At 37.8% G+C, this 27613-nt stretch overlaps 1 protein-coding gene across 1 annotated transcript in view; it reads right to left on the bottom strand.

Annotated features, from left to right (window-relative positions):
* Positions 1 to 1453: 1453 nt before the first annotated feature.
* Positions 1454 to 27613, bottom strand: part of STK38 (serine/threonine kinase 38) — a 35456-nt gene continuing 9296 nt past the window's right edge. The window contains exons 3-14 of the mRNA XM_063297648.1: positions 21232 to 21283; positions 21001 to 21123; positions 19430 to 19513; positions 18223 to 18346; positions 17282 to 17436; positions 16077 to 16179; positions 11044 to 11105; positions 8261 to 8378; positions 7924 to 8047; positions 6238 to 6333; positions 5960 to 6054; positions 1454 to 4883 (exon numbers count right to left, since the gene is read on the bottom strand). Coding sequence (XP_063153718.1) covers positions 4753 to 4883; positions 5960 to 6054; positions 6238 to 6333; positions 7924 to 8047; positions 8261 to 8378; positions 11044 to 11105; positions 16077 to 16179; positions 17282 to 17436; positions 18223 to 18346; positions 19430 to 19513; positions 21001 to 21123; positions 21232 to 21283 — 1267 coding nt within the window. The 3' untranslated portion in view covers positions 1454 to 4752. The remainder of the gene's footprint in view (positions 4884 to 5959; positions 6055 to 6237; positions 6334 to 7923; positions 8048 to 8260; positions 8379 to 11043; positions 11106 to 16076; positions 16180 to 17281; positions 17437 to 18222; positions 18347 to 19429; positions 19514 to 21000; positions 21124 to 21231; positions 21284 to 27613) is intronic.

A 27613-nucleotide genomic window follows, 5' to 3' on the forward strand; every position in this document is an offset into this window, starting at 1 on the left:
CAGCTCATTCTCATACAAACAAGTTAAACATTTCCTTGTAGGCCAATCATCAAGAACTTTGGCAATTTCTAAACTGGTTGACATTTTTTCCTATTGTTGAAATGCATTTTCTGAGAGTAATGTAAATTTTGTTAAGATATCTAATGTACTCTATGGCATTTACTAGTTGCTCAACAGTCCCAGAAAGCATCACTGATGGTGAAGGGTGCAGGGCACCATAGTTCAGCGACATCTGGAGGCCATAGCTTTTTTGGACACACACATACTTTTTTTTAGTGATTATGTTTGTGCCAGCTATGCAACTGTTTCCAACAGCAAATATCTGAAATTAGATGCATTGTAGAGTCTCAGACTAGAGTGTTATTACCATGTCTGCTATCTATGGAGATATAACTACATAAAATTTGCTGTGGCAGATACAAGCCCAGCAATTGTGATGTTGGAGCCAGGTTCAAATCACAATTATAGGTCAGCCATGAAATATTGATTTCAGTGGGTATACTCCAAATCTGAATCTAATTCACTGGATAAAATAGAAAGTAACTTTTAAATTAGAACAATTTAATTGTATGAACTTCAGGCTCATTGTATCCCAATGAACTGAACATTACCCATTCCACATATAAAGGCACAGCAGGACTCCTAGTAGAATCACTCTGATCTAAGAGTAAGTATTAGAGGCAAGACAGTAAGTTATTCACACAGCAGATTTACTCTAAAATATATTTATCTGATGCAGATTGTTCTCCCTTCCCACTGCATTTGGGCAAATGGAAAATTTCAGTTCAGGAGTAATCATAGCCTTATTTATTCTTTTATTATTGTCATTTAATTTATAAGTTAGTTCAGTGCTTAGCATCTACAAGATCATGCTGTTTCAGTAATTTTTGTAAAAAGTTATTTTATATACTTCACACTTTATTAAAGTGCTTTTTAATCTATTGACTTTTCTTTTGATGCCTTCTCAGCCATATACCATTTGATCAGTAGAAATTGCATACATGTGTATCTATACTGTACTTACTTCATAGGCTCCACCTAGGTGTACATGATAGAAACAAGATACAGGATATATCTACAACCGAGGTTACAAGGTCTAAATGCGGCCCTATCAGTTCTATCATATGTGAATCAGACTTGGTTAAAACCAAGGTGGCTTGCATGATATCCAGCTATAAACTCCCTCATTCTCAATTGTAATAAAAAAGGCTTATATGGACAATTTTAGTCTTCCTGTAATCCATATCCTGATGCCATGTATCCCTTTTCTTCCTGCCTCCCTTTCCTAAAAGCTTGTCCAGTTTTGCAAGAATATAAATTTAGTAACCGGAATAAAATTGTTTATCAACTGCATTTGAAAAATATGCTTAACACATATCTGGTCACATATTGATTATAAGTTTATAATGAAGCAACCTTTATGTTTTCAAATTCAGAAAACCACCACAAGAAATAGCAAAACTACATTTATTGAAAATGAATTTTAAACATTTCAGAATGCAAAGATTGTTCCATATAGAATTGGTCTCCAAATAAAACCAACAAATTACATACAAAGTATACTAAATTGTACATTGCATTTAGAAACAGCCATATGCAGATACAAAATAACTGTCATCTACCAAAATAAGGCAGAACCCAGGCACAGTGGTTAGTCAGTACCTAACTGTAGTATGACCTGCTAGGAATCACACACAACCAGCAGTGTTGCTTCTATTTATCTTTGCCAGGGTTTTTCTTTTCTCCCATACCCCAGCATGCCAAAATCCAAAACTTTTGCAGCTCTGGGGATATGTTGGGAGATACATAAGTATTACATAGTAAATCAGCACAGCAAAATACAGCAACTTGCATTGAGTAGTATGATGTAATTGCTTGGCCAATTAGGTCTAAAACTGCTTTCAAACGAAGTGTCATCCTAGAAAAGTGACTTTCAAAAAAGTACTATGAGCTTGTGCAAGATGTCAAGAGCCAGCAATATGAAAGTGGCAGCCTATATGGATTATGTGCTTCGATGCAGCTGAATTATGTTTATGAGTTCACAATGACATGGACATTAATGGTAATTAAGGCTTAACAGTCTTCCTGTTAAGCTAGAACTTAATATTTTTAAATTTTAGTTAACTGGGACCTTTAGTTCACTTTGAGATCAATACCAACACAGCTATGGTTAAGATGGGAAGGAATAAGGAATCAGGTTCATGTGGGCCACTCTCTTAATTGTGGGTAAGAAGGAGCCAACATTACGCATTTAAATATATGATCCATTTGGTGAAAACCCTTGCTTTAGTATTCAAAAAAAAATCATTGGAATACAAATTATAATACTTCTATGCAAGAGGGAAAATGGCAGTTTTTTTTTTAAAGGAATGAAATAGATTTAATTTTCATAAGCTTGTTGGTACCCTATCCTTGTTTTTGTGTGTCCTGAATTCAGCCACAGTAATAGTGGATAACAAGCACACTAGACAATATCTGGATAGTCTATTGTGATCTTGGCCACTGCCAGATCGCAGAACTCAAGATTAGACTTTTGCTTATAGCAATATGCTTTATTCAACTTCACTAAAACAAAAAAGCAATCCTTCTGGGTATTTCCTAATTACAAAAGACAAGCAGAGTTACGCCTTGTACTGTAATTCAATTTACCCACATACATACTATCCTTGCATTCATAATCTATCATACTGTGGCACAAAAACTATGTGCTATATAGTCATAATGCAAAAGAAATACATTACTGTAATGAAGACAGAATGTAACAAAATGTTCTTCCCTTTGAAAAGTTATTGGCTGGTCAACTCTCTAGGCTATCTGGTTACCCTGAGGGTTTTCTACACCTTTTTTTACTTAAGGCTTATTAAGCACCAATTATATATGCTACATGTTTTCAATATTTAGCAAGCACCAGAATTTAACTTCAAATCCATCATTATCTAGCAAGTAAGCAAAATCCTAGCCTCACTATGGATGAGACACGTCCAAACAGTAATTGTAGAACTAGGCACATAGGATACATAAAAGCAGAAGCAAGTCTTACTTCCCTTTAGCTTCTCTAAGTTAAATGCAAATATTTCATTTGCTGCTTCCTCACTGAAGCTTCTGTGTAGGTTCACATCTAGAAAGCTACTTGGGAGTAGCAGGGTTTCTCAGACTCTAGGAGACAGAAGGTGAAACTCGTGGCATTGAAATAAGGATGGGGAAAAAGAATGTGTTACTGCTTTATCTGGTGGAAAGGGACATGGGGCACTCTCACAGAACACGTCTGTGACTGTGGCATGTATGTCGCTACACTAAAAAAAAGTTAATTTATTTTTTAAAAGTCCAGTGGGTAAGAACAGATGAAACAGAATGAAATAATTTATGGTCAATGAGAATGGTTGAAGCATCACTCATTGTGATATTATTGCAAGCTGCTTTAGAGCTTTCAAAATCAACAACTGCTTTTGAATAATCCTCCTAAACTGGAACTGAAATATCCTTCCCATATTTGATCTAAGAGCAAAGTACTTTAGGTGCTCTTTGCCTATTTATGTATAAGAAAAGTGCCAGAATATCTTAAAGTAAAGCTTCATAGTTTTATTCAATTATCTGATAAAAATCTTAATGTACTTAAAAATATCCTAGGATGTAATTTTCAGGGCAATCCTCTGACTTTCCTTTGTTTGTTTCCAAATGTATTAGGTATAAGTTTCTTTCTTTACAACTATTGTGCCCTGTGATTGAGAATAAATCATCCTGCACACCTAAAAGTTAAATTACAGGCACAGATCAATAAATGAGAATGGTAAATGGTGCATTATGTAGAGAGTAGGGATTCACCTGGATAATCCGAATGTCATTATAATAGTGTCAGAGTCCAGTGTATGGAACTACTACAACCACACAGAAACTTAATACTACTTCATATAATTCCCATTACTATAGAAGCTCTCTACAGTAATGTCCAGGTGGTACCAAACATTCTTAGGATGAAATTCCAAATTACCCCATGTTGAAATCTTAGGATCGTTCTCTTCCTGTAACAGTTTCTTGGCTTTTATAAGTAAAAAATCTGAAAGTGGGGAGGGAAGGATGACATTTTGTTTCCTACTTCTTTATGGTATTAGCTACAAAGTACTAATATTATTACTAGTGATCTGCTTTTTACCAAATAGAAAAAAATGTTAAACAGGTTTTACCAGAAAGCACCCCCGCTGCTCATAACATTGCTTATAGAATACATAATGTTACACATATCTGAAATTTATTAAAAGGCATAATACTTCCAGATGACTATTTTAGTACCAACAGTAAAGTGCTGCAGGTTTTGAGGCTATTATTGGATTGAAAAGATGCTATCAAAAAAACTTGAATAGCCTTGTATTTAAGGCAAAAGGGGTTCTGCCATCCTACGGGATAAACTACTGAGAATCACCTCTCTCACCATAGTAGTTGCTGCTCTGCCTCTTCTGTAATGCCTTAGCCCTTTTCAGACAGCGCTTGTAAGACGGAACACCTGTCACATCCGTAATTAAAAGCCTGCTCTTTTCTTTCTGTTGATGAAGTAACAGTCCTAAAAAATTTAGCTAAAGCCCAAAGAAATGAATAAAATCTGCAAATGCAGACCGTAAGTGCGATTTGTGGTGCGAATAGTGCGTTCCATCTATTGTAATGTAAACAGAGCATAAGATGTCATTTTGCACTCTTCAAACATTCACAGCCTTTGGGTAAAGGTTTTGAGACAAAAGTAAACTGTGTAGCGAAGAGTTGTTATTTTCCCGATTTCATGTAGGATGGTATTGCCCCTCGAGCAGTCAGGCCTTCAAAACGTTTGTAGGTATAATTGATAAAGACCCAGTCTTTATTCTTGTAGTCCGTTTCTGGATGGTTACCTGTGGTCGCTGATGAAAAACAAAATTCAGAAGTGGTATTAAACAATTTAATTTGCTGAGAATATTATAGTGTTGCACAATGCGACAATATTGCCATTTAGCTTGAGTATGGCTTGTTGGAACTGGAAAATTATCATAAAGAGCTACCTAAGAATAGATACATCATCAGCACGCCATTAAAGAGCATGACATCAACTCTACCATACAGTGAGGATGCAAATTAGATCAGCTACAAACTCAAGAGAACCAGTTTCCTGAAAAACATTTTTGAGCATTTAATCAAGTAATAATTAAATGGAATTCTTGACGATGCATTTTGTACCAGAAAATGTATTACAAAATGGTCAAGAAGGGAAATAATACCTTAAGATCACAAAGATGCCAGCTGATCTATTCCATTCTCACCCTACAGCCCTGGCCAGCCCTCTTTTAGTTGTGATCTTAAAAATGGACTGTATTAAGCTCCCCTAAACTTTGGGACTCTTCTTTTTTGCGTTCCCAGTCCTCAAATTCACCCATCCTGAGTGAGATGGGCAAGGAATAAATTTTATGTATAAATAAAATAAATCCAGGCACTAATAAGGATCATCGCTGCTTAGCTTCTGAGATCAGCCAAGATCAGCTAAGTATTGCCATCAGCTAAGGCAAAATTAACAGCAGGGATATGCAAAACATACAACTCCAGGAAACACTGGAACATTCTGATTTTCTTCCTGATAATGCTAATCTGGACATTTCAGGGCTGGTTTGCTAATTTTCTGGAAATAAACCTTCTGTAATAGGAAATAGTTTACTGTATTCTGGAGCTGGTGTTTTGTCATGGTTCAAAAGAAAAACTGGAACATTCTAGTGTTCCCAGCATCCTCTGTCTCTGGAAGCGAAACTTTTGCATACAACTTCTTAACAAAGTAGATATGACACCCCCAAAGTAGACAGACTCTCTACCACAGATCCACCCCCTCCCAAGCGAAGGAACCTAGGATTTGCAGTGGATTTTTCTATGAAAAGGCTATTTCTTGAGAGAGTTAGTGAAAGCTAAAGTCCCATTTAAGAATAAAATAAAGACAAAAAGATTAATCATTTACCTGTAGATTTAAGGATATCAGATTCTGGAAATTCATCAAAGTTTGATGTGTCATCAATACTTTTGATTTCTATGGAAATTGCTGCAGGTCTCTCTCTGGGGAAAAAAAATCAGTGTTAAATAACTGGCCTTGCAAGGAAAAATACTATACTCAACCCCACATTTACATCATGAGTGCTTCTGAAACTCAATCTTGACCACACTCATAGTTAATGCAGTGTTCCCCTACTGTGTTACTCAGTTAGAAAACTGAACAAAGCTGAGAAGAAAATACTGTACCTGATATGCTCCCAGTCAACTCCTTCAAAAAAGGGATTTGTTTTAATTTCTTCAACACCTGGGGCACCAATTCGATGTTCCCATTCACAGCAAAATCTGAAGACAAAGTCACCATGGAGAATTCAAAAGTTGGTAAATACGAACTATTGACTAGAAAAGAAAATATCTGCAGAGGAATATACTAATTCCAAGACAACACAACTGTTTCTAAGGCAAGCCTTAATAAACAAAACAAAACAAAACAAAAAATAGTGAATCAGTGCTGATATAGTAGTACTACTACAAACAAACTGGAAAAAAGGACAGGATCTTACAACATTCCAGGAAAGAGAAGAACTATAATGGATTGTTTTACTTCCATTTTCTTTCAGATATTTTAGATATAAAAGCCATACTGTTTTTTTCCCAAAGCCTTGGATGTCTTATAGAACCTTTCTGTTGGACTTTCAGATACATAAAACTTTCAATTTCTAGGAAGTGAAACATACAGGAATATGCTCCCTCCTCACTTTATTCAATGTGATCAGGGTGCATATTTTCTCATTGTAATATTGGCCTTTCAAGAACATAGGAAACAATTTAAGCCCTCATATTGACCATTGGATAGTGAAGGTGGACTCAGCACAATGCTAGGGTAAGGTATTAAGAGCCCTAGTATTCTATTTCCTTAGTAATCGATCACATATTTAAGAGAATCCCACAAGTAGAGGCACAAGTGCAAACAGCATCCACCCACTCATGCTTCTCAGTAATAGTACTCAGAGGAACACCACCTCCAGGACTGAATGTTATACATAATCAAGATTATAGTAGCCACATTAGCTATATGTTCCATCTATTTGTCCATTAAGTGTTAGTTATGCTGTGCAGGACTCAGACTCCTGCATCTAAACTACAATCAAATCTATGCACTGTTTGGAACAAATTTAAACACAAAACAGAAAATGGTCACAAAACAAAGAAAAAGCAAGATACCATTTTAAAGAGCATTAGATTGTAGGTGGCTCTCTTGAATATATTTTCAGTTTATGCGGAATATGGACCAAACCTGCCAAATCTTTTTCTTGCTTGAAAGAAATGGAGTGTGTGTTCTGGAATATGGCCAATGACCTCCAGCCTCTATGGAAGAGGAAGTAAAGGAAAAGTACTGGAAGACCAGATGGGGGGAGGTGGGCTGATAGCACTGGGGCAATGGCTGAGGGGAGGGAGGGAATGGATGAAGCTGGGAAGGTGAGGCAGGTGGGCCAATGGAAAACACAGTGCTGAAAGTGGGGTGGAAGACAATGTGCACCAACCTTGCTTGATTTGCCCCCCAATCCAGATTTTGTTTCATCCAAATTTGCTTTGTTTCTTCTTCTATGGGACCAACCCATACATTTTGGATTTCATTTCTGCCAAACCATGGCTTACCCAAACAGTTCAGGAAAATGTCTAGAATATGATGGCTTGTTCCAAGCTCAAAACAAAATTATTTTTCCATTTCGTGCACATCTCTGCTTACACTCTTGGATAACAGTGCCCTACTTGGATCATTTTCAAAACACAATGTTATAAGTTTGGAAGATGACAACCCAAATCAGTGCAGACTGAATGTTAGTAAAGTTTGTAAACTGCACAATGAAAACCAAAAATAGCACTTTCATCATTCTTCAAGATTTAAGTGTTAGCAATTACAGATTTGGGTACCTTAGAATGAGATCTTTGGCTCTCTCAGAAATAGGAACTTCTGGGGGGAATATTAAAGTCTCTTTCCAATTCATTACTTTCTTGTATGTTTCTTGAGGGGTCTCTGAACAGAAAGGAGGGTAACCTGAGGAAAATATTATAAAAATTATGATGAGTGATTAATGAAGCCTATACTGGTTATCAATTCCTATACCCTTACATTCCATTTCAAAGTCAAACATTACAACTTTAAATAATCAAAGCATCTCAATAAATATTCTGTTTAGAAGTCAAGGGACAGATAAAGACCTGTGACCATATTATGTCTCTGATTTGGATCTAATATGTTATCCCTTACCAATTAGCATCTCATACATTATGACTCCAAGTGACCACCAGTCACAAAGCTTATTATATCCTGTCTGCATGAAGACCTCTGGAGCAATATAATCTGGAGTTCCCACGGTAGAGAAAGCCTGAAATGAAACAATATCTATTCAGTGATTTTAGAAATACCTCATCTGTGAAAACAGGGCTGGAATAGTCAAGAAAAATTATGCAAGGCATACTGCTTTTTAAGTAATCCCCTGAAACAATCTTGCAAACAAATTTGTGTCTCTCTCTACTTCAAGCTGCAGAAAAAAGTGATACAGATAATCTGGCCATAAAATAATGCTTGATACTCTCTCTACTTCTGAAATGCAGTATTTTTTTTTTAATTATCTAGCACTTGCATTTTAATGTATTTGACCACGTTAGTCAAGAAAAGCACAAAATAACATGGAACCTTTACAGGATCAGTAGAGATGTGAAAGCTGGGGATGGGATGGAGGGGACCCCTAGCCCCAAACTCCATTTCTCTCATTCTTATAGCAGACCTGAAAATATTGGGAAACTTACAACAGGTCTCTGGAATTACTTTTTCAGAGCAAATGAGTGCTTTTAAAAGCATCATTTTTGAAATATCATTGCACAATCATCATACTCCAAATTTTTTGATGCAAGAACCAAAGATAGTATAATGCATATATCTGATTGGGTACTATACATTAGTATGGTTTAGTGTTTGAAAAGTGATCTGCAGGGGAAAAAAACATACTATACAACATCATATTTAAAATAGGAATGCAAATTCAGAATATGCTAGATATAGAGGTCACTCCTTTGGCATTTAACATGCTTCACATACTTTATATAACAAATGAAACAAGCTTATGAACTTCTGAATGCATAAACATTATCAAATAAATGAAAATGTGAAAGACTTGAGAAGCTTTTTCATTTTATGTAAACCCTATGTTTTCTGAAATCTATAAAGGCTAAGAAGCAGAGTGTAAAGTTACAGAACTTTTAATTACAGAAATAAACTTGAATTCTACTTCCTAAAGATATCTTACTTGAATTAAGTGAAAAATTGTTGCAGTTACTATGAATCTTGCAGCCTAGTCTTTTATATAGCCATAACTCAAAAGCAAGTCTTCCTAAATTCAGTGGGACTTTGTGCTCAAACATTAAAAAAGTAGCTTATAGAGGCAGAACCAGAAATAGATGCTATTTAACAGAAACTTCAAACATCTTTTTTCTGTTTCTTTATATTAAAAATAGATTTACACAGTGCTTCTAAACTCAGATTAAAAAAACACCCTTTTTAGATTTGCTACAATACTGACAACTAGTATTTCTATTTTTTTCTTAATTTTCTAAACTGCTATTATTCCCTTAGGTGCAAACTCTTAGTAAACATACGCTTCTTACTTGCAGTTAGATACCTCAAGATGCAGCAACCTACAGTGTTCTTTCTCCCTCCCTCCCCCAATAATTATTATTTTAAGAAAAGAATCTGTACTTTTATATGTCAACAGCAAATGACGTATGCAGTGAGGTACTACTCTATGTACCAAATTATAGAGAATGCATTTCATGTTCCTAAGTGTTTTAAGTAGACAAAATATTTTCTCTCACACCCAACCCAGTCTGATTGACATTTTCTTTCTAATTCAACACTTAACACAAATGTTACACTTCTGGTGAGCAGTCCATGTAGTTTACTTCAGACTGAATTATTAATGCAAATATTATATGATACCATTTCTATCTGCTAAGTCAGTCTGGCTAAGAGTTGCAATACCTAATATCAAGTCTAATGTCAACAAACATTAAGACTGTGCAGTCGTTTGGATTCCATCTCGAAAAGCTTTTTCCAAGTGCAGATGAGCACATACCTGGCATCTGTCTGCAACACCTGAAAGCAGCTGTGTCTTTTTCCAGAATTACATAATCCTGAGAAAACATACATTTGCTTTACAGTACTAAAAACAGATGATACAGTGTCACTTGTGCATGCTGTCACATCTTTCAAAAATTGCATCTGAAGCACTGCGCAACCTAAGTATCTGTGACATATATACAGTATGATTTACCAATGGAGGAAATCTAGTATGTTGCTGGACCATGTCTCCTATCAGTATGAGCATTTTCTTACCCAAGGACATTAGAATGCAGGTTACTTTACTCCATCTCCGAATGCACTGAAGGGGTTTGTAGGATCTCATAGACTAGTCACAACTACCACTGCATTTATGTGCATTCAGCCATTACACCATCTACATATGTAAACGGTTCTTCCACACAAGGGAGAAACGGAATGGATGGAAGTCCTTCCTTGCATGGAGCAGCTAAAGATTTTCTCAGACTACTGAATCTGGGCTACTAAAAGCATTAGCAATGCTTACCACCTGTACTCTTCCTATATATGAGAGATCTGTCTAAACTGCACTAACAGAACAGAGAAAGAAATGTCAATGACGGTATCAGCCCCTACCAGAAGATTAGACTGCAGGGTGTATCCTCCACCTATTTTGCTAAGACCCCAGCTCCATTCCTTTTCACTTCCCTTCTCAACTGTTTCCATTTGGTTTAAGAACTAGTATCTGAGTTTGCTGTTCCCCACTCTTCCCTTATCTTCTCTTTTTGTTTTGATGTTGTTTTTGGATCACATACGTATGTGCAGAGATTGTCCTGTTTGTAACTAATCTTATATAAGCCACTAAAGGAATTTCTTTTTTTTCTTGGTTAAACAGCAGGGTAAAACTGCTTCAAACAAATCAATACAAGACACATTCTCCAGAGAGCACTACCTACCAGTTGTCTCCTGTTTCTTTTCCAAGTTTCTGCTTTTCTTTTGGAGTTCATATTCTGAAAAGCTGAAGATAAATAACAAAAGATAAATAACACTGACACTTCCCATTTTGAACTGTTTCATTCTACTGATATACTGTAGGGAAGGAATATTTATAAAATGGTTAATGCCTTTTTAAACATTTGCTCTGAATTCTAGTGGCTTACATTCTCTCCCTTCTCCTTTCCAAAAAACACAGTGAATGAGAATAAACTAGTGCAAGAGGAAATGTATATGTAGTGGTGAGGTATGAGAAGCAATAATCAATATATTTTTAATTTCTAAACATGCTTCTTTTTGTTTATTCGTTCAGTCGCTTCCGACTCTTCGTGACTTCATGGATCAGCCCACGCCAGAGCTTCCTGTCGGTCAACACCCCCAGCTCCCCCAGGGATGAGTCCGTCACCTCTAGAATATCATCCATCCATCTTGCCCTTGGTCGGCCCCTCTTCCTTTTGCCCTCCACTCTCCCTAGCATCAGCATCTTCTCCAGGCTGTCCTGTCTTCTCATTATGTGGCCAAAGTATTTCAGTTTGGCCTTTAATATCTATCCCTCAAGTGAGCAGTCTGGCTTTATTTCCTGGAGGATGGACTGGTTTGATCTTCTGGCAGTCCAAGGCACTCTCAGAATTTTCCTCCAACACCACAGTTCCAAAGCATCAATCTTCCTTCTCTCAGCCTTCCTTATGGTCCAGCTCTCGCAGCCATATGTTACTACGGGGAACACCATTGCTTTAACTATGCGGGCCTTTGTTGTCAGTGTGATGTCTCTGCTCTTAACTATTTTATCGAGATTTGTCATTGCTCTTCTCCCAAGGATTAAGCGTCTTCTGATTTCCTGACTGCAGTCAGCATCTGCAGTAATCTTCACACCTAGAAATACAAAGTCTTTCACTGCTTCTACATTTTCTCCCTCTATTTGCCAGTTATCAATCAAGCTGGTTGCTATAATCTTGGTTTTTTTGAGGTTTAGCTGCAAGCCAGCTTTTGCACTTTCTTCTTTCACCTTCATCATAAGGCTCCTCAGTTCCTCTTCGCTTTCAGCCATCTAAGTGGTATCATCTGCATATCTGAGATTGTTAATGTTTCTTCCAGTGATTTTAACTCCAGCCTTGGATTCCTCAAGCCCAGCTTGTCGCATGATGTGTTCTGCATACAAGTTGAATAGGTAGGGTGAGAGTATACAGCCCTGCCGTACTCCTTTCCCAATCTTAAACCAGTCCGTTGTTCCGTGGTCTGTTCTTACTGTTGCTACTTGGTCGATTCTTCAGGAGGCATACAAGATGACTTGGTATCCCCATACCACTAAGAACTTGCCACAATTTGTTATGGTCCACACAGTCAAAGGCTTTAGAATAGTCAAGAAAACAGAAATAGATGTTTTTCTGAAACTCCCTGGCTTTTTCCATTATCCATCGGATATTGGCAATTTGGTCCCTAGTTCCTCTGACTTTTCTAAACCCAGCTTGTACATCTGGCAATTCTCGCTCCATGAATTGCTGAAGTCTACCTTGCAGGATCTTGAGCATTACCTTACTGGCATGTGAAATGAGTGCCACTGTTCAATAGTTTGAACATTAGTGTTTCCCTTTTTTGGTATGGGGATATAAGTTGATTTTTTCCAATCTGATGGCCATTCTTGTGTTTTCCAAATTTGCTGGCATATAGCATGCATTACCTTGACAGCATCATCTGGCAAGATTTTGAACAGTTCAGCTGGGATGCCGTTGTCTCCTACTGCCTTGTTATTAGCAATGCTTCTTAAGGCCCATTCAACCTCACTCTTCAGGATGTCTGGCTCTAGCTCACTGACCACACCGTCAAAGCTATCCCCAATATTGTTATCCTTCCTATACAGGACTTCCGTATATTCTTGCCACCTTTTCTTGATCTCTTCTTCTTCTGTTAGGTCCTTGCCATCTTTGTTTTTGATCATACCCATTTTGGCCTGGAATTTACCTCCGATGTTCCTAATTTTCTGGAAGAGGTCTCTTGTCCTTCCTATTCTATTGTCTTCTTTCACTTCCGCGCATTGCTTGTTTAAAAATAATTCCTTATCTCCTCTGGCTAACCTCTGGAATTTTGCATTTAATTGGGCATATCTCCCCCTATCACCGTTGCCTTTTGCTTTCCTTCTTTCTTGGGCTACTTCTAGTGTCTCAGCAGACAGCCATTTTTCCTTCTTGGTTTTTTCTCTCTTTGGGATGTATTTTGTTGCCGCCTCTTGAACAATGTTGCGGACTTCTGTCCATAGTTCTTCCGGGACCCTATCTACTAAGTCCAGTCCCTTAAATCTATTCTTTACCTCCACTGCATATTCCTTAGGAATATTAGTGAGCTCATATCTAGCTGATCTGTGGGTCTTCCCTAATCTCTTTAGTCTGATCCTAAATTGTGCAAGAAGAAGTTCGTGATCTGAACTACAGTCAGCTCCAGGTCTTGTTTTTACCGACTGTATAGATGTCCGCCACCTTTGGCTGCAAAGGATGTAGTCAATCTGACTTTGGTGTTGTCCATCTGGTGAAGTCCATGTATAAAGCCGTCTCTTAGGTTGTTGGAAGAGAGTGTTTGTTATGCAGAGTGAGTTGTCTTGGCAAAATTCTATCAGCCTATGTCCTGCTTCATTTTGTTCTCCCAGGCCACGCTTACCTGTAATTCCAGGTGTCATCTGACTGCACACCTTAGCATTCCAGTCTCCCGTGATGAAAATAACATCTCTTTTAGGCGTGTTGTCCAGTAGGTGCTGCAGATCCTCATAGAACTGCTCTACTTCAGCTTCTTCAGCATCTGTGGTTGGGGCGTATATTTGGATCACTGTGATGTTAGATGGCTTGCCCTGAATTCGAATTGAGATCATTCTGTCGTTTTTTGGATTGTATCCGAGCACTGCTTTAGCCACTTTACTATTAATTATGAAGGCTACTCCATTTCTTCTGTGGTCCTCTTGTCCACAGTAGTAGATCGGGTGGTCATTTGATGTGAAGTGGCCCATTCCAGTCCATCGACGCCCAGAATGTCTATCTTTAATCTTGACATCTCACCAATAACCACATCCAATTTGCTCTGGCTCATAGATCTTACATTCCAGGTTCCAATGGTGTGTTGATCCTTAGAACATCGGATTCGCCGTTCACCACCAGCACCGTCGGCTGCTAGCCATCCTTTCGGCTTTGAGCTAGCTGTGTCATCATGTCTGGGACTAGTTGAACTCATCCTCTGTTCCTCCCCAGTAGCATTTTGACCATCTTCCGACCTGGGGGTCTCATCTTCCAATGGTATACCAACATATCTCTGGTTGTACTGATCCATTTAGTTTTCACGGCAAGAATACTAGGGTGGGTTGCCATTACCTTCCCCAGGGATCGCATTTAGTCTGACCTCTCTGTCATGACCTTCCCGTCTTGGGTGGCCCTTCACGGTTTAGCTCATGGCATCATTGAGGTGCTCAAGCTCCAGCACCACGACAAGGTAACGATCCTTTGCTGAAGAAACATGCTTCTACATTTAATCAAATAAATATTTAATTTTTCTTCTAACTGTAGACCATACATATTAGATGGCAGCACTTAGCTAACCTTTAGTTAAAGAGGCATGGACTTGGTTAGTACATGGATGGGAAACCAACCAGAAATACCAGGGCTGGAGGGTAGACTGGGAAGTAAAACTATTCCTAGAAGAAGGCCATGGCAAACCACTTTCATATTATTGCCAGAAAACAACATGGCAAAATTCATGATGTCACCAAGAGTTGAGCTTAGTTCACAGACCTTTCTTTTCTCAACAGTTTAATTTAAGCATACAGAAAAACAATACCTTTTGGCCAAGGTAACTTATATGAAAGCAGACATAATTCTATAGTACATTTGGGCTGTTATATACAGACTCCATTTTAATTGCCAACCAATGGATTTAAATATATTTCTATTTCAGTAAATCAATAGCACCCAAGAAGAAGCTTGGTTAAGTGGCTTCAGGTTACTCCAAACTCTTTCATATCTTCTAGAGATGAGCCCAAGTTCTAGTAAGCTCCTTCTGAGGACTTCACAGAGCACAGGTATTTTGAAGCTAGAAACAGCAAAAAGTCAAAACATGCACATAAATTCTAAGTAAGTTACCCAGCCCCACAAAAAGTATTATATGAAGGCACCACCCCGCCGGCTTTATTTCTCAGTCACTGCCAAAAGGGTATCTACATGCTGGTCTGAAGAGTCTATCCCAAGACAAAAGCATTTCAGTATCTAAGCTTACCGGTGTTGCTCTTGGGTGCGGTTTGTTAGGATACAGCTACACATGTTGTATAAAAGGCTATTAAACCACACTCCCAAGCGCTTATATTTAGTAATCTTTTATATAGATTCCAGTGCTATTATGCAGCAGCCAACAATTACCAAAGCATTTCCTTTTAAATGAGCAGAATCCTTTTTGTTGCAGACGCATTTCTCTTATTGAGAGAGTCTATCTTTTTTGCTTTTGGAAGAGAAGAGTATGAAGAGCATCACATCAAGCAGTACATCAAGACTGACAACGTGTCTGTCTGTAAGACCTTTAGAGCTTTATGAAGTAGAGCCCAAGTCTGCTTGTTTTTCTCTTTTCTAATCAGTTTGTTTTCTGTGTTTATATTGTGCCTTTATACTGCCTGCTTGCAAGCAGAGACAGTTTTGTATGTTATTTATTTTATATAAGCTATTTTTCTGCTGAATAGCAGAGTATGGTGAAAAAAAGGTGAAAGGTCCCCTGGGCAAGCACCGAGTCATGTCTGACCTTTTGGGGAGACGCTGTTTTCGCGATGTTTTCTTGGCAGACTATAGTGGGGCGGTTTGCCAGAGTATAAACACTTATAATTAAGTAAGTATATGAGAGCTACCCACAAAGGAAACAAACTCCTCTAAACATACACACCACCAGGAAGACTCAGAGTGGATGAGAACAAAAGAATATTTAGGGCACTAATTATTTGGGTGATTACAAGTTGTTTAAGTGATATAAAAAGGCTTACTGAAGTCACTAGGAAGATTATAGCTCAAATTTCTATAGAATTCTGTTCTATGTGCTTTCTTCAATCCTGTGCAAAGACCAAAGTCTGACAGCTTCACATGGCCCTGAAAGTAAACAACAATGCAAAAACAGGAGAATTAAGTAACAGCACATAATAGTATTCAAACACTAAATATTTAATAAAATATCACACTACATTTGATTTTCTTTTTAGATGAACTTATTTCATTTTGAAATAAAGTAAAAAGAAAAAAGAAAATTTCTGTATATCCACTCTTTGCAAATTAATCATTCAGTCAAATATGCAGACATGCAGAATAAATCAGGTGGATTCTTTAAATAAATTAGGAAAATAAGAAGTAATATAAGTAAGAATCCCAGCAGTTATAATCAGACCCATAATATCATACAAAGACCCAATCGCATCTGTAATTTAGCTAATCAGCGTCTTGTGTCAGTCAGTGGTAGGCATCCATATTTTTCCTGTTATAGTGAACAGAAGATGCCAAAGATGGAATACTTAAAAAAAAAGAAAAAGAAAAAAGGACAGCTCCATTAGATGCCTGCTGACTATAGTTCAGGGATCTTCCCTGAGAAAAATCACAGATATTTTCATTCTCAGCAATGCTAAAATGATCACATTTGCCCAGGCTGCAGAATGCCCTTTAACTTGATTTGCATCTTGGGCCATTATGACAGAATGCAAGCATGCATATTACATGTTCTACAAATGTAGATGTTTACTTAAGATATTGTGGAAGCATGTTTAAAAATTATTTAAAAAGAACAGTTTGCTTGCAACCAAAACAGAATTCAATTGTCATGAATCCTCTTCTACATATAAAACCCCTAAGAAGCATCCCCATTTGAATATGTTCATTCTTTCATGAAGGCAAGCAAAAAGTATAGCAGAACCTCCTAGAGACAGGATGCTAGCAGAATTACAGCTTCCCCTTACTCATATATTGTGCCCACTGCATTGACATGACAACAATATTTCTGAGTAGGAGACTCTTAAAAATGAAAGTAAGAGTTAAGTCATAAATGCTTAGCAATAGCCTTCCAATTCGAACACCTGGAATGTTGATAATGTTATTCTGGAATGTTAAATAATTAAAATTAATAATAAAGTCACACAACACAGTAAGCTATTACATTTCTACTAGGAAATACTAAAAAGAGCTAGCTAATAAATAGCACTCATACTTTACTGTCCAACAGAAGATTATCTGGCTTGATATCACGATGAATAAAACCCAGCTGATGAATTGAATCTATAGCTAATACAGTCTCTGCTATGTAAAATTGAGTCTCTTCTTCCGTTAGAGTATCTTTTTTCATTAATAATGTCATCATATCACCTGTATACACAAAGGAAAGCGAAGGCAAGTTAATTCATGTCTTTTATAATCATAGTACCACTACTTCATTTAACTAAGCCCACACTGCAAGAGGTACTCTGTATTCTTTTCAAAATCTTTTTTTCTGGAACTATTTCATCTATTCCTTTTTATTCCCAAATGGGACTAAAGCATCTTCATAGACATAACTTCAAACAGGCAAAAAGCACCTTCAAATTCCAAAAAACTGTCATGGATTACTTCAGGATGCTTTAGGTTAATCAATGCTGTTTTAAAGGAAGTTATCAGTAAGGACCTACAAAATAGCAACAATAGATAATCATTCCATCATAATTATAGTTGCCTGTGATATCAACATTATCTTTTGAATGTGCCCTTTCTTTTTAAAACAGGTTAATAACATGCTTTGGATTACTGTGTAGACAAATACAATTCTATTTATTTCTGCTATTAAGAACACTAGTAACTGCAAGTTTAGCTATGACTCCAAAAAGTTAGATATTGAGCAATAAGCTAACAAACTTTGGTTACTTCCCCTGGTCCCCCAGCAAATATATAAAATGCAGCACAACCATTACTTCAGTAGGAATGCCAGTACAAGCAACAAGTTTCTGACAGGCCAAAACTTCCTCTCATCCTACTTCATTTTGCCAGGCACCTTTCACCTAATAACCACCACTAAATTCAGAATCAGAATTTACATCCCTAACAACTGATTCAGGCACGGTAGCTTAAAAGTAAATAATTACACAATAAAAGCAGCAGCTTGTTATTTTGATTAATTACCTCCAGGCAGAAACTCCATGATAAGGTAGAGGTTTAGCTTATCTTGAAAGCTATAAAACATTTTTACAACCCACAAACTATCTGCCTCCACTAGAATGTCACGTTCTGCTCGAATATGGCCAACCTGGAGATGGATATGTAAATGAATGTGTTTAGTTAAAGATACATTTTCACATATTTGTAAAAGGCATTCAGGCATTCTACTACTGTCATGATGTTTAAAATGAACTATTTTATATGAATGCTCTGCTTATACAGTAGCATGACTGCCATATGGGACACGTAAGCCATCATGAAAATAACAAGCTGTGGTCTAACATACATACTTTTCTGTATACTCATTAAACCTTCAGTGACTAGATAGGCAGCATGTGGCCCTTCAGTTATTGCTGAGTTACAGCAATAACAAATATCAATCATTGGCTATACTGACTGGGGTTATTGAGAGATTATTTAAGTTCAGAAGTATATAGAGGGCCACACTACCATCCCCTGCTTTAGCATTAGTCTTTTTAGCTTCTGAACCAGAATCTTTGGCAAATGTTCTTCTCATTTTTTGATTCACTTATTTTGTTAATCACTTGCATTTCCACTGTCAACAGGGTAGTAGTTTACAAATTGCAAAATAAATATTAATGATCTTTGTAGCCAAAGAATATTTTAAATAACATGCAGCTGGAGAATCTGCATTAGTAAGTCCTTTCTGGGGGGAAAAGGTTCTCAAATTACATTTTAAAATCCTACCATCCATTCAGTTCTGGTCCTGACATACCCTTCTTTCAATATTATGAATTAAAAAGCCATGCAGAACAATCTCTTTAGGTTTACTACAAATGTTAAATTAAGTTCAGTGAGATTTATTCCCATGTAAATATTTTTTTTGTATAATGAATGTTAAAAATTCAACAATATTCAGATGAAGATGGAAAGCTGACCACAAATTCAAAAGAAGCTCATCTACAAGGATATGTTTTTTGCTGGGGTAAGGTCAAAAAAATATCAGAATTATTACTCAGTCAACTTAGTGATTTAAATGACTTTTTGTTTCCTCAGAATAGTATCTCTTATCTTCCAGAAGTTCCTATTATTTTCAGAGAGAGGTAATTCAAGAAATCCAATTACCAATCTAAGGTTTGATCAAAAAGCATGCTTTTCAAACTTCAATAGTAAGAATTAGGTAGCATAACCATTTGGAAACTGCATTTACCTGCTCTTTTTCTAGCATGTCAGCTTTACGTAGGATTTTCATTGCATACACATGCCCTGTGTCTTTCTTCTGAACAAGCCGCACCTAGAAGTTGGGCACCGATTAATTCCTTTTGTGTTCATTAATGCGTTTCATATATTTCAGTTTTTTCTATTAAGGTTAATAGTCATAGAAAACAACCTCCCTCTTTATAACAGCATATCCCTTTATATTGGCAGGAAGCAAGCTTGCGGCATCCATATGTTTTCAGCTGCTACTTCCATAGGTTCCAATCAACACTTCCATGATTTATGAGACTTGAAGTCCAAAATATAGTCCAGGGCAGTAGATTACCTCCTCCTGGTCTTCACAGTAAAGATGAATGATCACATTTTCTGTTTCCTTATCAATGTAACAGACAACCTCAACAGCCACAGAGAAAAATGCTTTCTAATAATGAACACTAGCTAATATGGATGGTTTTAAGTATTTGTATAACACTTTTCAATGTAAAAACCCTGAAGCAGTTTACAACATTTATAAAAATGGTTACGACTTTAAAACAATTCCTTAAAAAAAAACCAGTTATGAGGAGTCAATGGCTGGGGAAGGCCAAATATATGTTTTTAAAAGATACCTAAAACATGACAGTGTTGGGACTGTTGCATTGCAGAGATAAGTTTACCCCACAGGACAAATGCAATGACAGAAAAGGCTTTAAACTCAACTTCAGAAAGTAGTATTGGGGACATTATTACTAAGAGATAACCAAAGATTTTGGATAATCTGTAATAGCATTACAATGCCATGATGAAACTTGGAATAAAATCAGTGGCTACATTCACTCATTCTGCCAAACATGATCTGTTTTAACAAATCATGTCACACAAAGCTATAAAACATGGCTTTATAAACCACAATGACTGATTAATTCATTGGTCTGTTAAGACCAAACAGAAACATATAATAACTTAGCATGATGTGTGAATCCAACCGAAGGTGCAAGCAGTGTGCTTCCCTAGCTGATAAATTAAGACTTTTAAACATTTGGAAAAATGAAGTAAAACTGTTAGCTGATTTTCAAAGTAGCCAATAAAATACTGCCTTCTAATTAATAGAACAGTCAAGTTTTTAAAAAAAAAAAAAAAATTTAGAATATAGAAATAGAGATTATGGAGCTCAACATGAAACTGCGCATCATTCGGCAAAATACACTTTAAAAATCACTACTGCCTAGTTACCCATTTGCTTGAGAGTTACTGAATTATTGACATCTTTTTGTAGTCATATAGAAATGACTAGTAATCATATAACCCATGCACTAAAAATAGACTACACAGAGTTGTGGGTCTTTTTATACAAAACAGCATGATTTCTGGACAAATGGAAATGATTCGCTGCCTTCTTCCAGGATATTTTTTCAACTTCTCAGTGTAGCCTTCAGATCTGGTACTACCACACAGACCCATGAAAGTGCTAAGCAGGACCGACCCCGATTATTTCCCAAGCCTAGAGCACATTGAATACGCTCTGCCGTCTGCTAAAACTTCAAATCATTACTCCTTCTAACATTATTAGTCTCAGGATCTTACCTCTCCAAATGCTCCTCTGCCTATTACTTTTAAAGACTCAAAATCTTCTAACCCAAGCCTTGTTCTTTTCAGTCGCAGAAACTCTGTTTCCTTTCGAGCATGTGCTGATCTTCTTATTCTTTTCTAATAAATTGTCAAAAGGAAAAAAACAACAACCAGACTCTAGTCATTCACAGCAGTATTAGGATAGTTTGATACATAATCACTAACAAGTTTTAGTATATGCAATACCTCATCATCTTTTAAGCCTTCCTCTTCCATCACTTTTTCTAGCTTCTTTTGTCTAAAAAAAAATTAAAAGTATTATGGATTAGGAAATCTCTAAATCTGTCTATACGCATACAATTTCAGTATTGAACAAAGGTGTTTCAAACAATCAGAAACGATTTGGAGAATTTGGAGTTTGTATTTTCACTACATTCCCTGATTAGGACTAAAACTGTTTTAAATTTCAGGATATAGATATGACCTTTGCCAATATCCGACTTTGTATATGGTATTTGATCAATAACTTTAGTTCATTTGTCTTTTTTATCTGTTAAAGAAGACACACCAAGTATGAAGAACAATGTGATTACAGGCAGACCAAGTTTTGGAAAGTATCCAACCCAATTTAAGTCAATTATGGAACATCTTACTACTTTGACCAATACAGGTTTGTGATAAAAAAACAGATAATTCAGGTAACTCGGAGAAAGTACAGAGGCTTCCTATCAAACCCCATCTAATATCTGATCCTCAGTGCACAAAATAATTTCACCATACTCCAGAGTGAATCTGGCAATGTGAAAAGCAGATGCCCTATACTTACTTCCACATTAATTCTCTACCTATAAAGGTAAACATAGTATAACAGAAGTGAAATAGCAATACAATTTGAAATAGCATCCAAACGTCTCATATTATTACTTTCCCTTCTACAAAAAACAAGGTAGTTCTACCCTTATCCTAAAAATGATCTCAGTGTAGATACAAATTATTTAAAAAAACCAGTAAACATGCTTGTTGAAAAAAAAGGGGGGGGGGCTTTCCCCCCATGATTCTCCAGTATATAGAGCCTATTATTAAACAAAATAACTGGTATAAAATTGTTTTCATCTGGTACTGAAAACTAATTTCCAGTGAAAGTATGTTCCAGAGCCAAAGTACCACCCCAGGAAGGTTGTTGTTTATTCGTTTAGTCGCTTCCGACTCTTCGTGACTTCATGGACCAGCCCACGCCAGAGCTTCCTGTCGGTCGTCAACATCCCCAGCTCCCCCAGGGACGAGTCCGTCACCTCTAGAATATCATCCATCCATCTTGCCCTTGGTCGCCCCTCTTCCTTTTGCCTTCCACTCTCCCTAGCATCAGCATCTTCTCCAGGGTGTCCTGTCTTCTCATTATGTGGCCAAAGTATTTCAGTTTTGCCTTTAATATCATTCCCTCAAGTGAGCAGTCTGGCTTTATTTCCTGGAGGATGGACTGGTTTGATCTTCTTGCAGTCCAAGGCACTCTCAGAATTTTCCTCCAACACCACAGTTCAAAAGCATCGATCTTCCTTCGCTCACCCTTCCTTATGGTCCAGCTCTCGCAGCCATATGTTACTACAGGGAACACCATTGCTTTAACTATGCGGGCCTTTGTTGTCAGTGTGATGTCTCTGCTCTTAACTATTTTATCGAGATTTGTCATTGCTCTTCTCCCAAGGATTAAGCGTCTTCTGATTTCCTGACTGCAGTCAGCATCTGCAGTAATCTTTGCACCTAGGAATACAAAGTCTTTCACTGCTTCTACATTTTCTCCCTCTATTTGCCAGTTATCAATCAAGCTGGTTGCCATCATCTTGGTTTTTTTGAGGTTTAGCTGCAAGCCAGCTTTTGCACTTTCTTCTTTCACCTTCATCATAAGGCTCCTCAGTTCCTCTTCACTTTCAGCCATCAAAGTGGTATCATCTGCATATCTGAGATTGTTAATGTTTCTTCCAGAGATTTTAACTCCAGCCTTGGATTCCTCAAGACCAGCTTGTCGCATGATGTGTTCTGCATACAAGTTGAATAGGTAGGGTGAGAGTATACAGCCCTGCCGTACTCCTTTCCCAATCTTAAACCAGTCCGTTGTTCCGTGGTCTGTTCTTACTGTTGCTACTTGGTTGTTATACAGATTCTTCAGGAGGCATACAAGATGACTTGGTATCCCCATACCACTAAGAACTTGCCACAATTTGTTATGGTCCACACAGTCAAAGGCTTTAGAATAGTCAATAAAACAGAAATAGATGTTTTTCTGAAACTCTCTGGCTTTTTCCATTATCCAGCGGATATTGGCAATTTGGTCTCTAGTTCCTCTGCCTTTTCTAAACCCAGCCTGTACATCTGGCAATTCTCGCTCCATGAACTGCTGAAGTCTATCTTGCAGGATCTTGAGCATTACCTTACTGGCATGTGAAATGAGTGCCACTGTTCGATAGTTTCAACATTCTTTAGTGTTTCCCTTTTTTGGTATGGGGATATAAGTTGATTTTTTCCAATCTGATGGCCATTCTTGTGTTTTCCAAATTTGCTGGCATATAGCATGCATTACCTTGACAGCATCATCTTGCAAGATTTTGAACAGTTCAGCTGGGATGCCGTCGTCTCCTGCTGCCTTGTTATTAGCAATGCTTCTTAAGGCCCATTCAACCTCACTCTTCAGGATGTCTGGCTCTAGCTCACTGACCACACCGTCAAAGCTATCCCCGATATTGTTATCCTTCCTATACAGGTCTTCTGTATATTCTTGCCACCTTTTCTTGATCTCTTCTTCTTCTGTTAGGTCCTTGCCATCTTTGTTTTTGATCATACCCATTTTTGCCTGGAATTTACCTCCAATGTTTCTAATTTTCTGGAAGAGGTCTCTTGTCCTTCCTATTCTATTGTCTTCTTCCACTTCCGCGCATTGCTTGTTTAAAAATAATTCCTTATCTCTTCTGGCTAACCTCTGGAATTTTGCATTTAATTGGGCATATCTCCCCCTATCGCTGTTGCCTTTTGCTTTCCTTCTTTCTTGGGCTACTTCTAGTGTCTCAGCAGACAGCCATTTTGCCTTCTTGGTTTTCTCTTTCTTTGGGATGTATTTTGTTGCCGCCTCCTGAACAATGCTGCCAACTTCTGTCCAGAGTTCTTCCGGGACCCTATCTACTAAGTCCAATCCCTTAAATCTATTCTTCACCTCCACTGCATATTCCTGAGGAATATTCGTGAGCTCATATCTAGCTGATCTGTGGGTCTTCCCTAATCTCTTTAGTCTGATCCTAAATTGTGCAAGAAGAAGTTCATGGTCTGAACTACAGTCAGCTCCAGGCCTAGTTTTTACCGACTGTACAGATGTCCGCCACCTTTGGCTGCAAAGGATGTAATCAATCTGATTTCGGTGTTGTCCATCTGGTGAAGTCCATGTGTAAAGCCGTCTCTTAGGTTGTTGGAAGAGAGTGTTTGTTATGCAGAGTGAATTGTCTTGGCAAAATTCTATCAGCCTATGTCCTGCTTCGTTTTGTTCTCCCAGGCCATACTTACCTGTAATTCGAGGTGTCATTTGACTGCCCACCTTAGCATTCCAGTCTCCTGTGATGAAAATAACATCTCTTTTAGGCGTGTTGTCCAGTAGGTGCTGCAGATCCTCATAGAACTGCTCTACTTCAGCTTCTTCAGCATTTGTGGTTGGGGCGTATATTTGGATCACTGTGATGTTAGATGGCTTGCCCTGAATTCGAATTGAGATAATTCTGTCGTTTTTGGGGTTGTATCCAAGCACTGCTTTAGCCACTTTACTATTAATTATGAAGGCTACTCCATTTCTTCTGTGGTCCTCCTGTCCACAGTAGTAGATCTGGTGGTCATTTGATGTGAAGTGGCCCATTCCAGTCCATTTCAGTTCACTGACGCCCAGAATGTCTATCTTTAATCTTGACATCTCACCAATAACTACATCCAATTTGCCCTGGCTCATAGATCTTACATTCCAGGTTCCAATGGTGTGTTGATCCTTAGAACATCGGATTCGCCATTCACCACCAGCACCGTCGGCCGCTAACCGTCCTTTTGGCTTTGAGCTAGCTGCGTCATCACGACTGGGGCTAGTTGAGCTCATCCTCTGTTCCTCCCCAGTAGCATTTTTACCATCTTCCGACCTGGGGGTCTCATCTTCCGATGGTATACCGACATATCTCTGGTTGTACTGATCCATTTAGTTTTCACGGCAAGAATACTGGGGTGGGTTGCCATTACCTTCCCCAGGGATCGCATTTAGTCTGACCTCTCTGTCATGACCTTCCCGTCTTGGGTGGCCCTTCACGGTTTAGCTCATGGCATCATTGAGGTGCTCAAGCTCCAGCACCACGACAAGGTAACGATCCTTTGCGGAGCCCAGGAAGGTACTGCGATAAATTCCAGAAATCTTGGCTTCATTTGATAATGGCATGAACAAATTTCTATTGCCACTACATAAACAATAGAGAAAACAATACAGATAAGGATACACATTTAAGGAATCAGAGTTATACGTGTTAAAATTAATATTTTGAGCTGGGATAATAAATTGACATCCAGTTCTGCTTTTTGAAGGCTAAAGTTATGTGGACAATGCCACAGCCGTGTTATATCTGCATCCTGTGCTACAGTATTTATAATCTATGGACTATTTCAAGGATACCCCATTTAGAGCACTTTAAGCTGATCTAATTAGCAGGTTACCAAGGCGCAGATTATTGTGCTCAGGCTATTTATCCTGAGGATGACCAGACCTAACGAACTAGACAAAATAGGTAATAAGAGATTCTATGCTGCTACAGTCACTAGCCTCCAATGACAGTGTAGAGTGAAGGAATACCTTAAGAGTAAGTGTGACCTCAGCCAGAACAGACTTACTTCCCTTATTCCTAGATCTAGGAACAACTAGCCCACAGCACACACACACACTCTTGCAGGTTTTCAGTTTACTGAGCCTTACTGATCCTATTACTGCCTCTAAACATCTGTACAGTTTCACCTAATCTTGATGGAAAAGAGACAGAGCTAGATATCATCAGCATAATGATTGTACCTTGTCTCTTTTTACCTGTTGACCACATCCAGTGGTTTCATATAAATACTGAGCTACATAGGGAATAGATTAATCTATACAGACTCCTTAAATATAACTACTAAAGAGCAGAAATTATTTTCAGAAACCAGCTCTGGAAATAAGAGTAGAGCCATTGTAATACAGTGCCTCTAGTTCTCAACACACAGGAATCACTCTAGAAGGTCAAAAGCAACAAACAGTTCAAAGAAAATTATAGCCCTCTCTGGCTACATATCCGGAATCAAGCTAACCAAAGTAATTTCAGTCCTAAGATAAAATCTAACTACCACTCTTCCTTTTTCTAAATTAAAAGGTATCAGCTAAATATATTTGAAATTATTTCATACAATCTTTACTGGTCCTTAATTCAGGACATATAAATGACATGGCTAGGCACTGCAGAAGCAGCTTGTCCAGTACTGTCTGTCTTTTAGGAAAGCTTTCCCCCCATGACTGACCTTCTAATTGAAAAGATATTGGAAACCCCTCCTCTAAGTGATCAGATATTATCACAACTGCATCTGTAACACCACGTCTAATTGCTAAGATGAGGAGCAGCCAACTCAAACAAACTAATAACTCCAAAAGCCTTTACATATTAGCAAAGCTAATATGATCTAGCATGGCCCTTTAAAACTAGTAAAACCAGCAGAAGATCCTAACATTTTCTTCTCCAGTGGAAAGAGGCCTTCAGTAGAAACATGGCTTTGTATTCTGTTCCATTATGTGCCACAATGAGATTTCTTATCAAGGAAATACCACCATAGCAGCAATAAGCAGCAAAAGGAAGGAAAGGATGGGTGAATAGATAACTGCTGTTATAGGGGAGGCTGGAAGTATCATTTCAATTTCTGACTAGAATGTTAGATGAGACTGAGTAGTCTTACAGAAATATAGAATCTCCCTCAGGAATGAGACAAAGAAATAGTTATTTTCCAGACCAAAATTTATTAGAAAGAAGCTTGCAAGTTCTAATTATCTCTAACATGGCTCTATCTCTTTCACAGCAACCACACACTACATTGTGTTTCACTGAGCTGTCCTCCAGAATCCCAAAATCTTTTTCCTGGTCATTTACTGGTGACGTAGAACACCTCAGCATTCATGTAAATTTAGGATTTTACTAAATGGACCATTTTGTACTTGTATTTATTGAAAAATATTTGACACATTAATGCCCACTCCCTGAATGTGAACACAAGCTTCAGTGTAGCGTATGCAAGAGAAGTATCTATGCCTGAGTCTGAAAAACTGAGACGAACAATATCAAAAACAAAGAAAAAAGATGGTAGCACCATGGAGTTTCCAGATGCTTCAACATTCATATTTTGCATCAGATGTATCCTATGTATCCTATGCACTATAGTGTGGCCCATGTGTGCTGGTTTGTGGTGGAAGGAAAGAGTGTGTAGCTGCCTGGCCTCCACTGTTGTCTGCATCATACTGTGGTTAGAATTTTGTTGTTTATTCGTTTAGTCGCTTCCGACTCTTCGTGACTTCATGGACCAGCCCACGCCAGAGCTTCCTGTCGGTCAT

The sequence above is a fragment of the Candoia aspera genome, chromosome 3 (assembly GCF_035149785.1).
Source record: "Candoia aspera isolate rCanAsp1 chromosome 3, rCanAsp1.hap2, whole genome shotgun sequence".
NCBI classification, from domain to species: Eukaryota; Metazoa; Chordata; class Lepidosauria; order Squamata; family Boidae; genus Candoia; species Candoia aspera.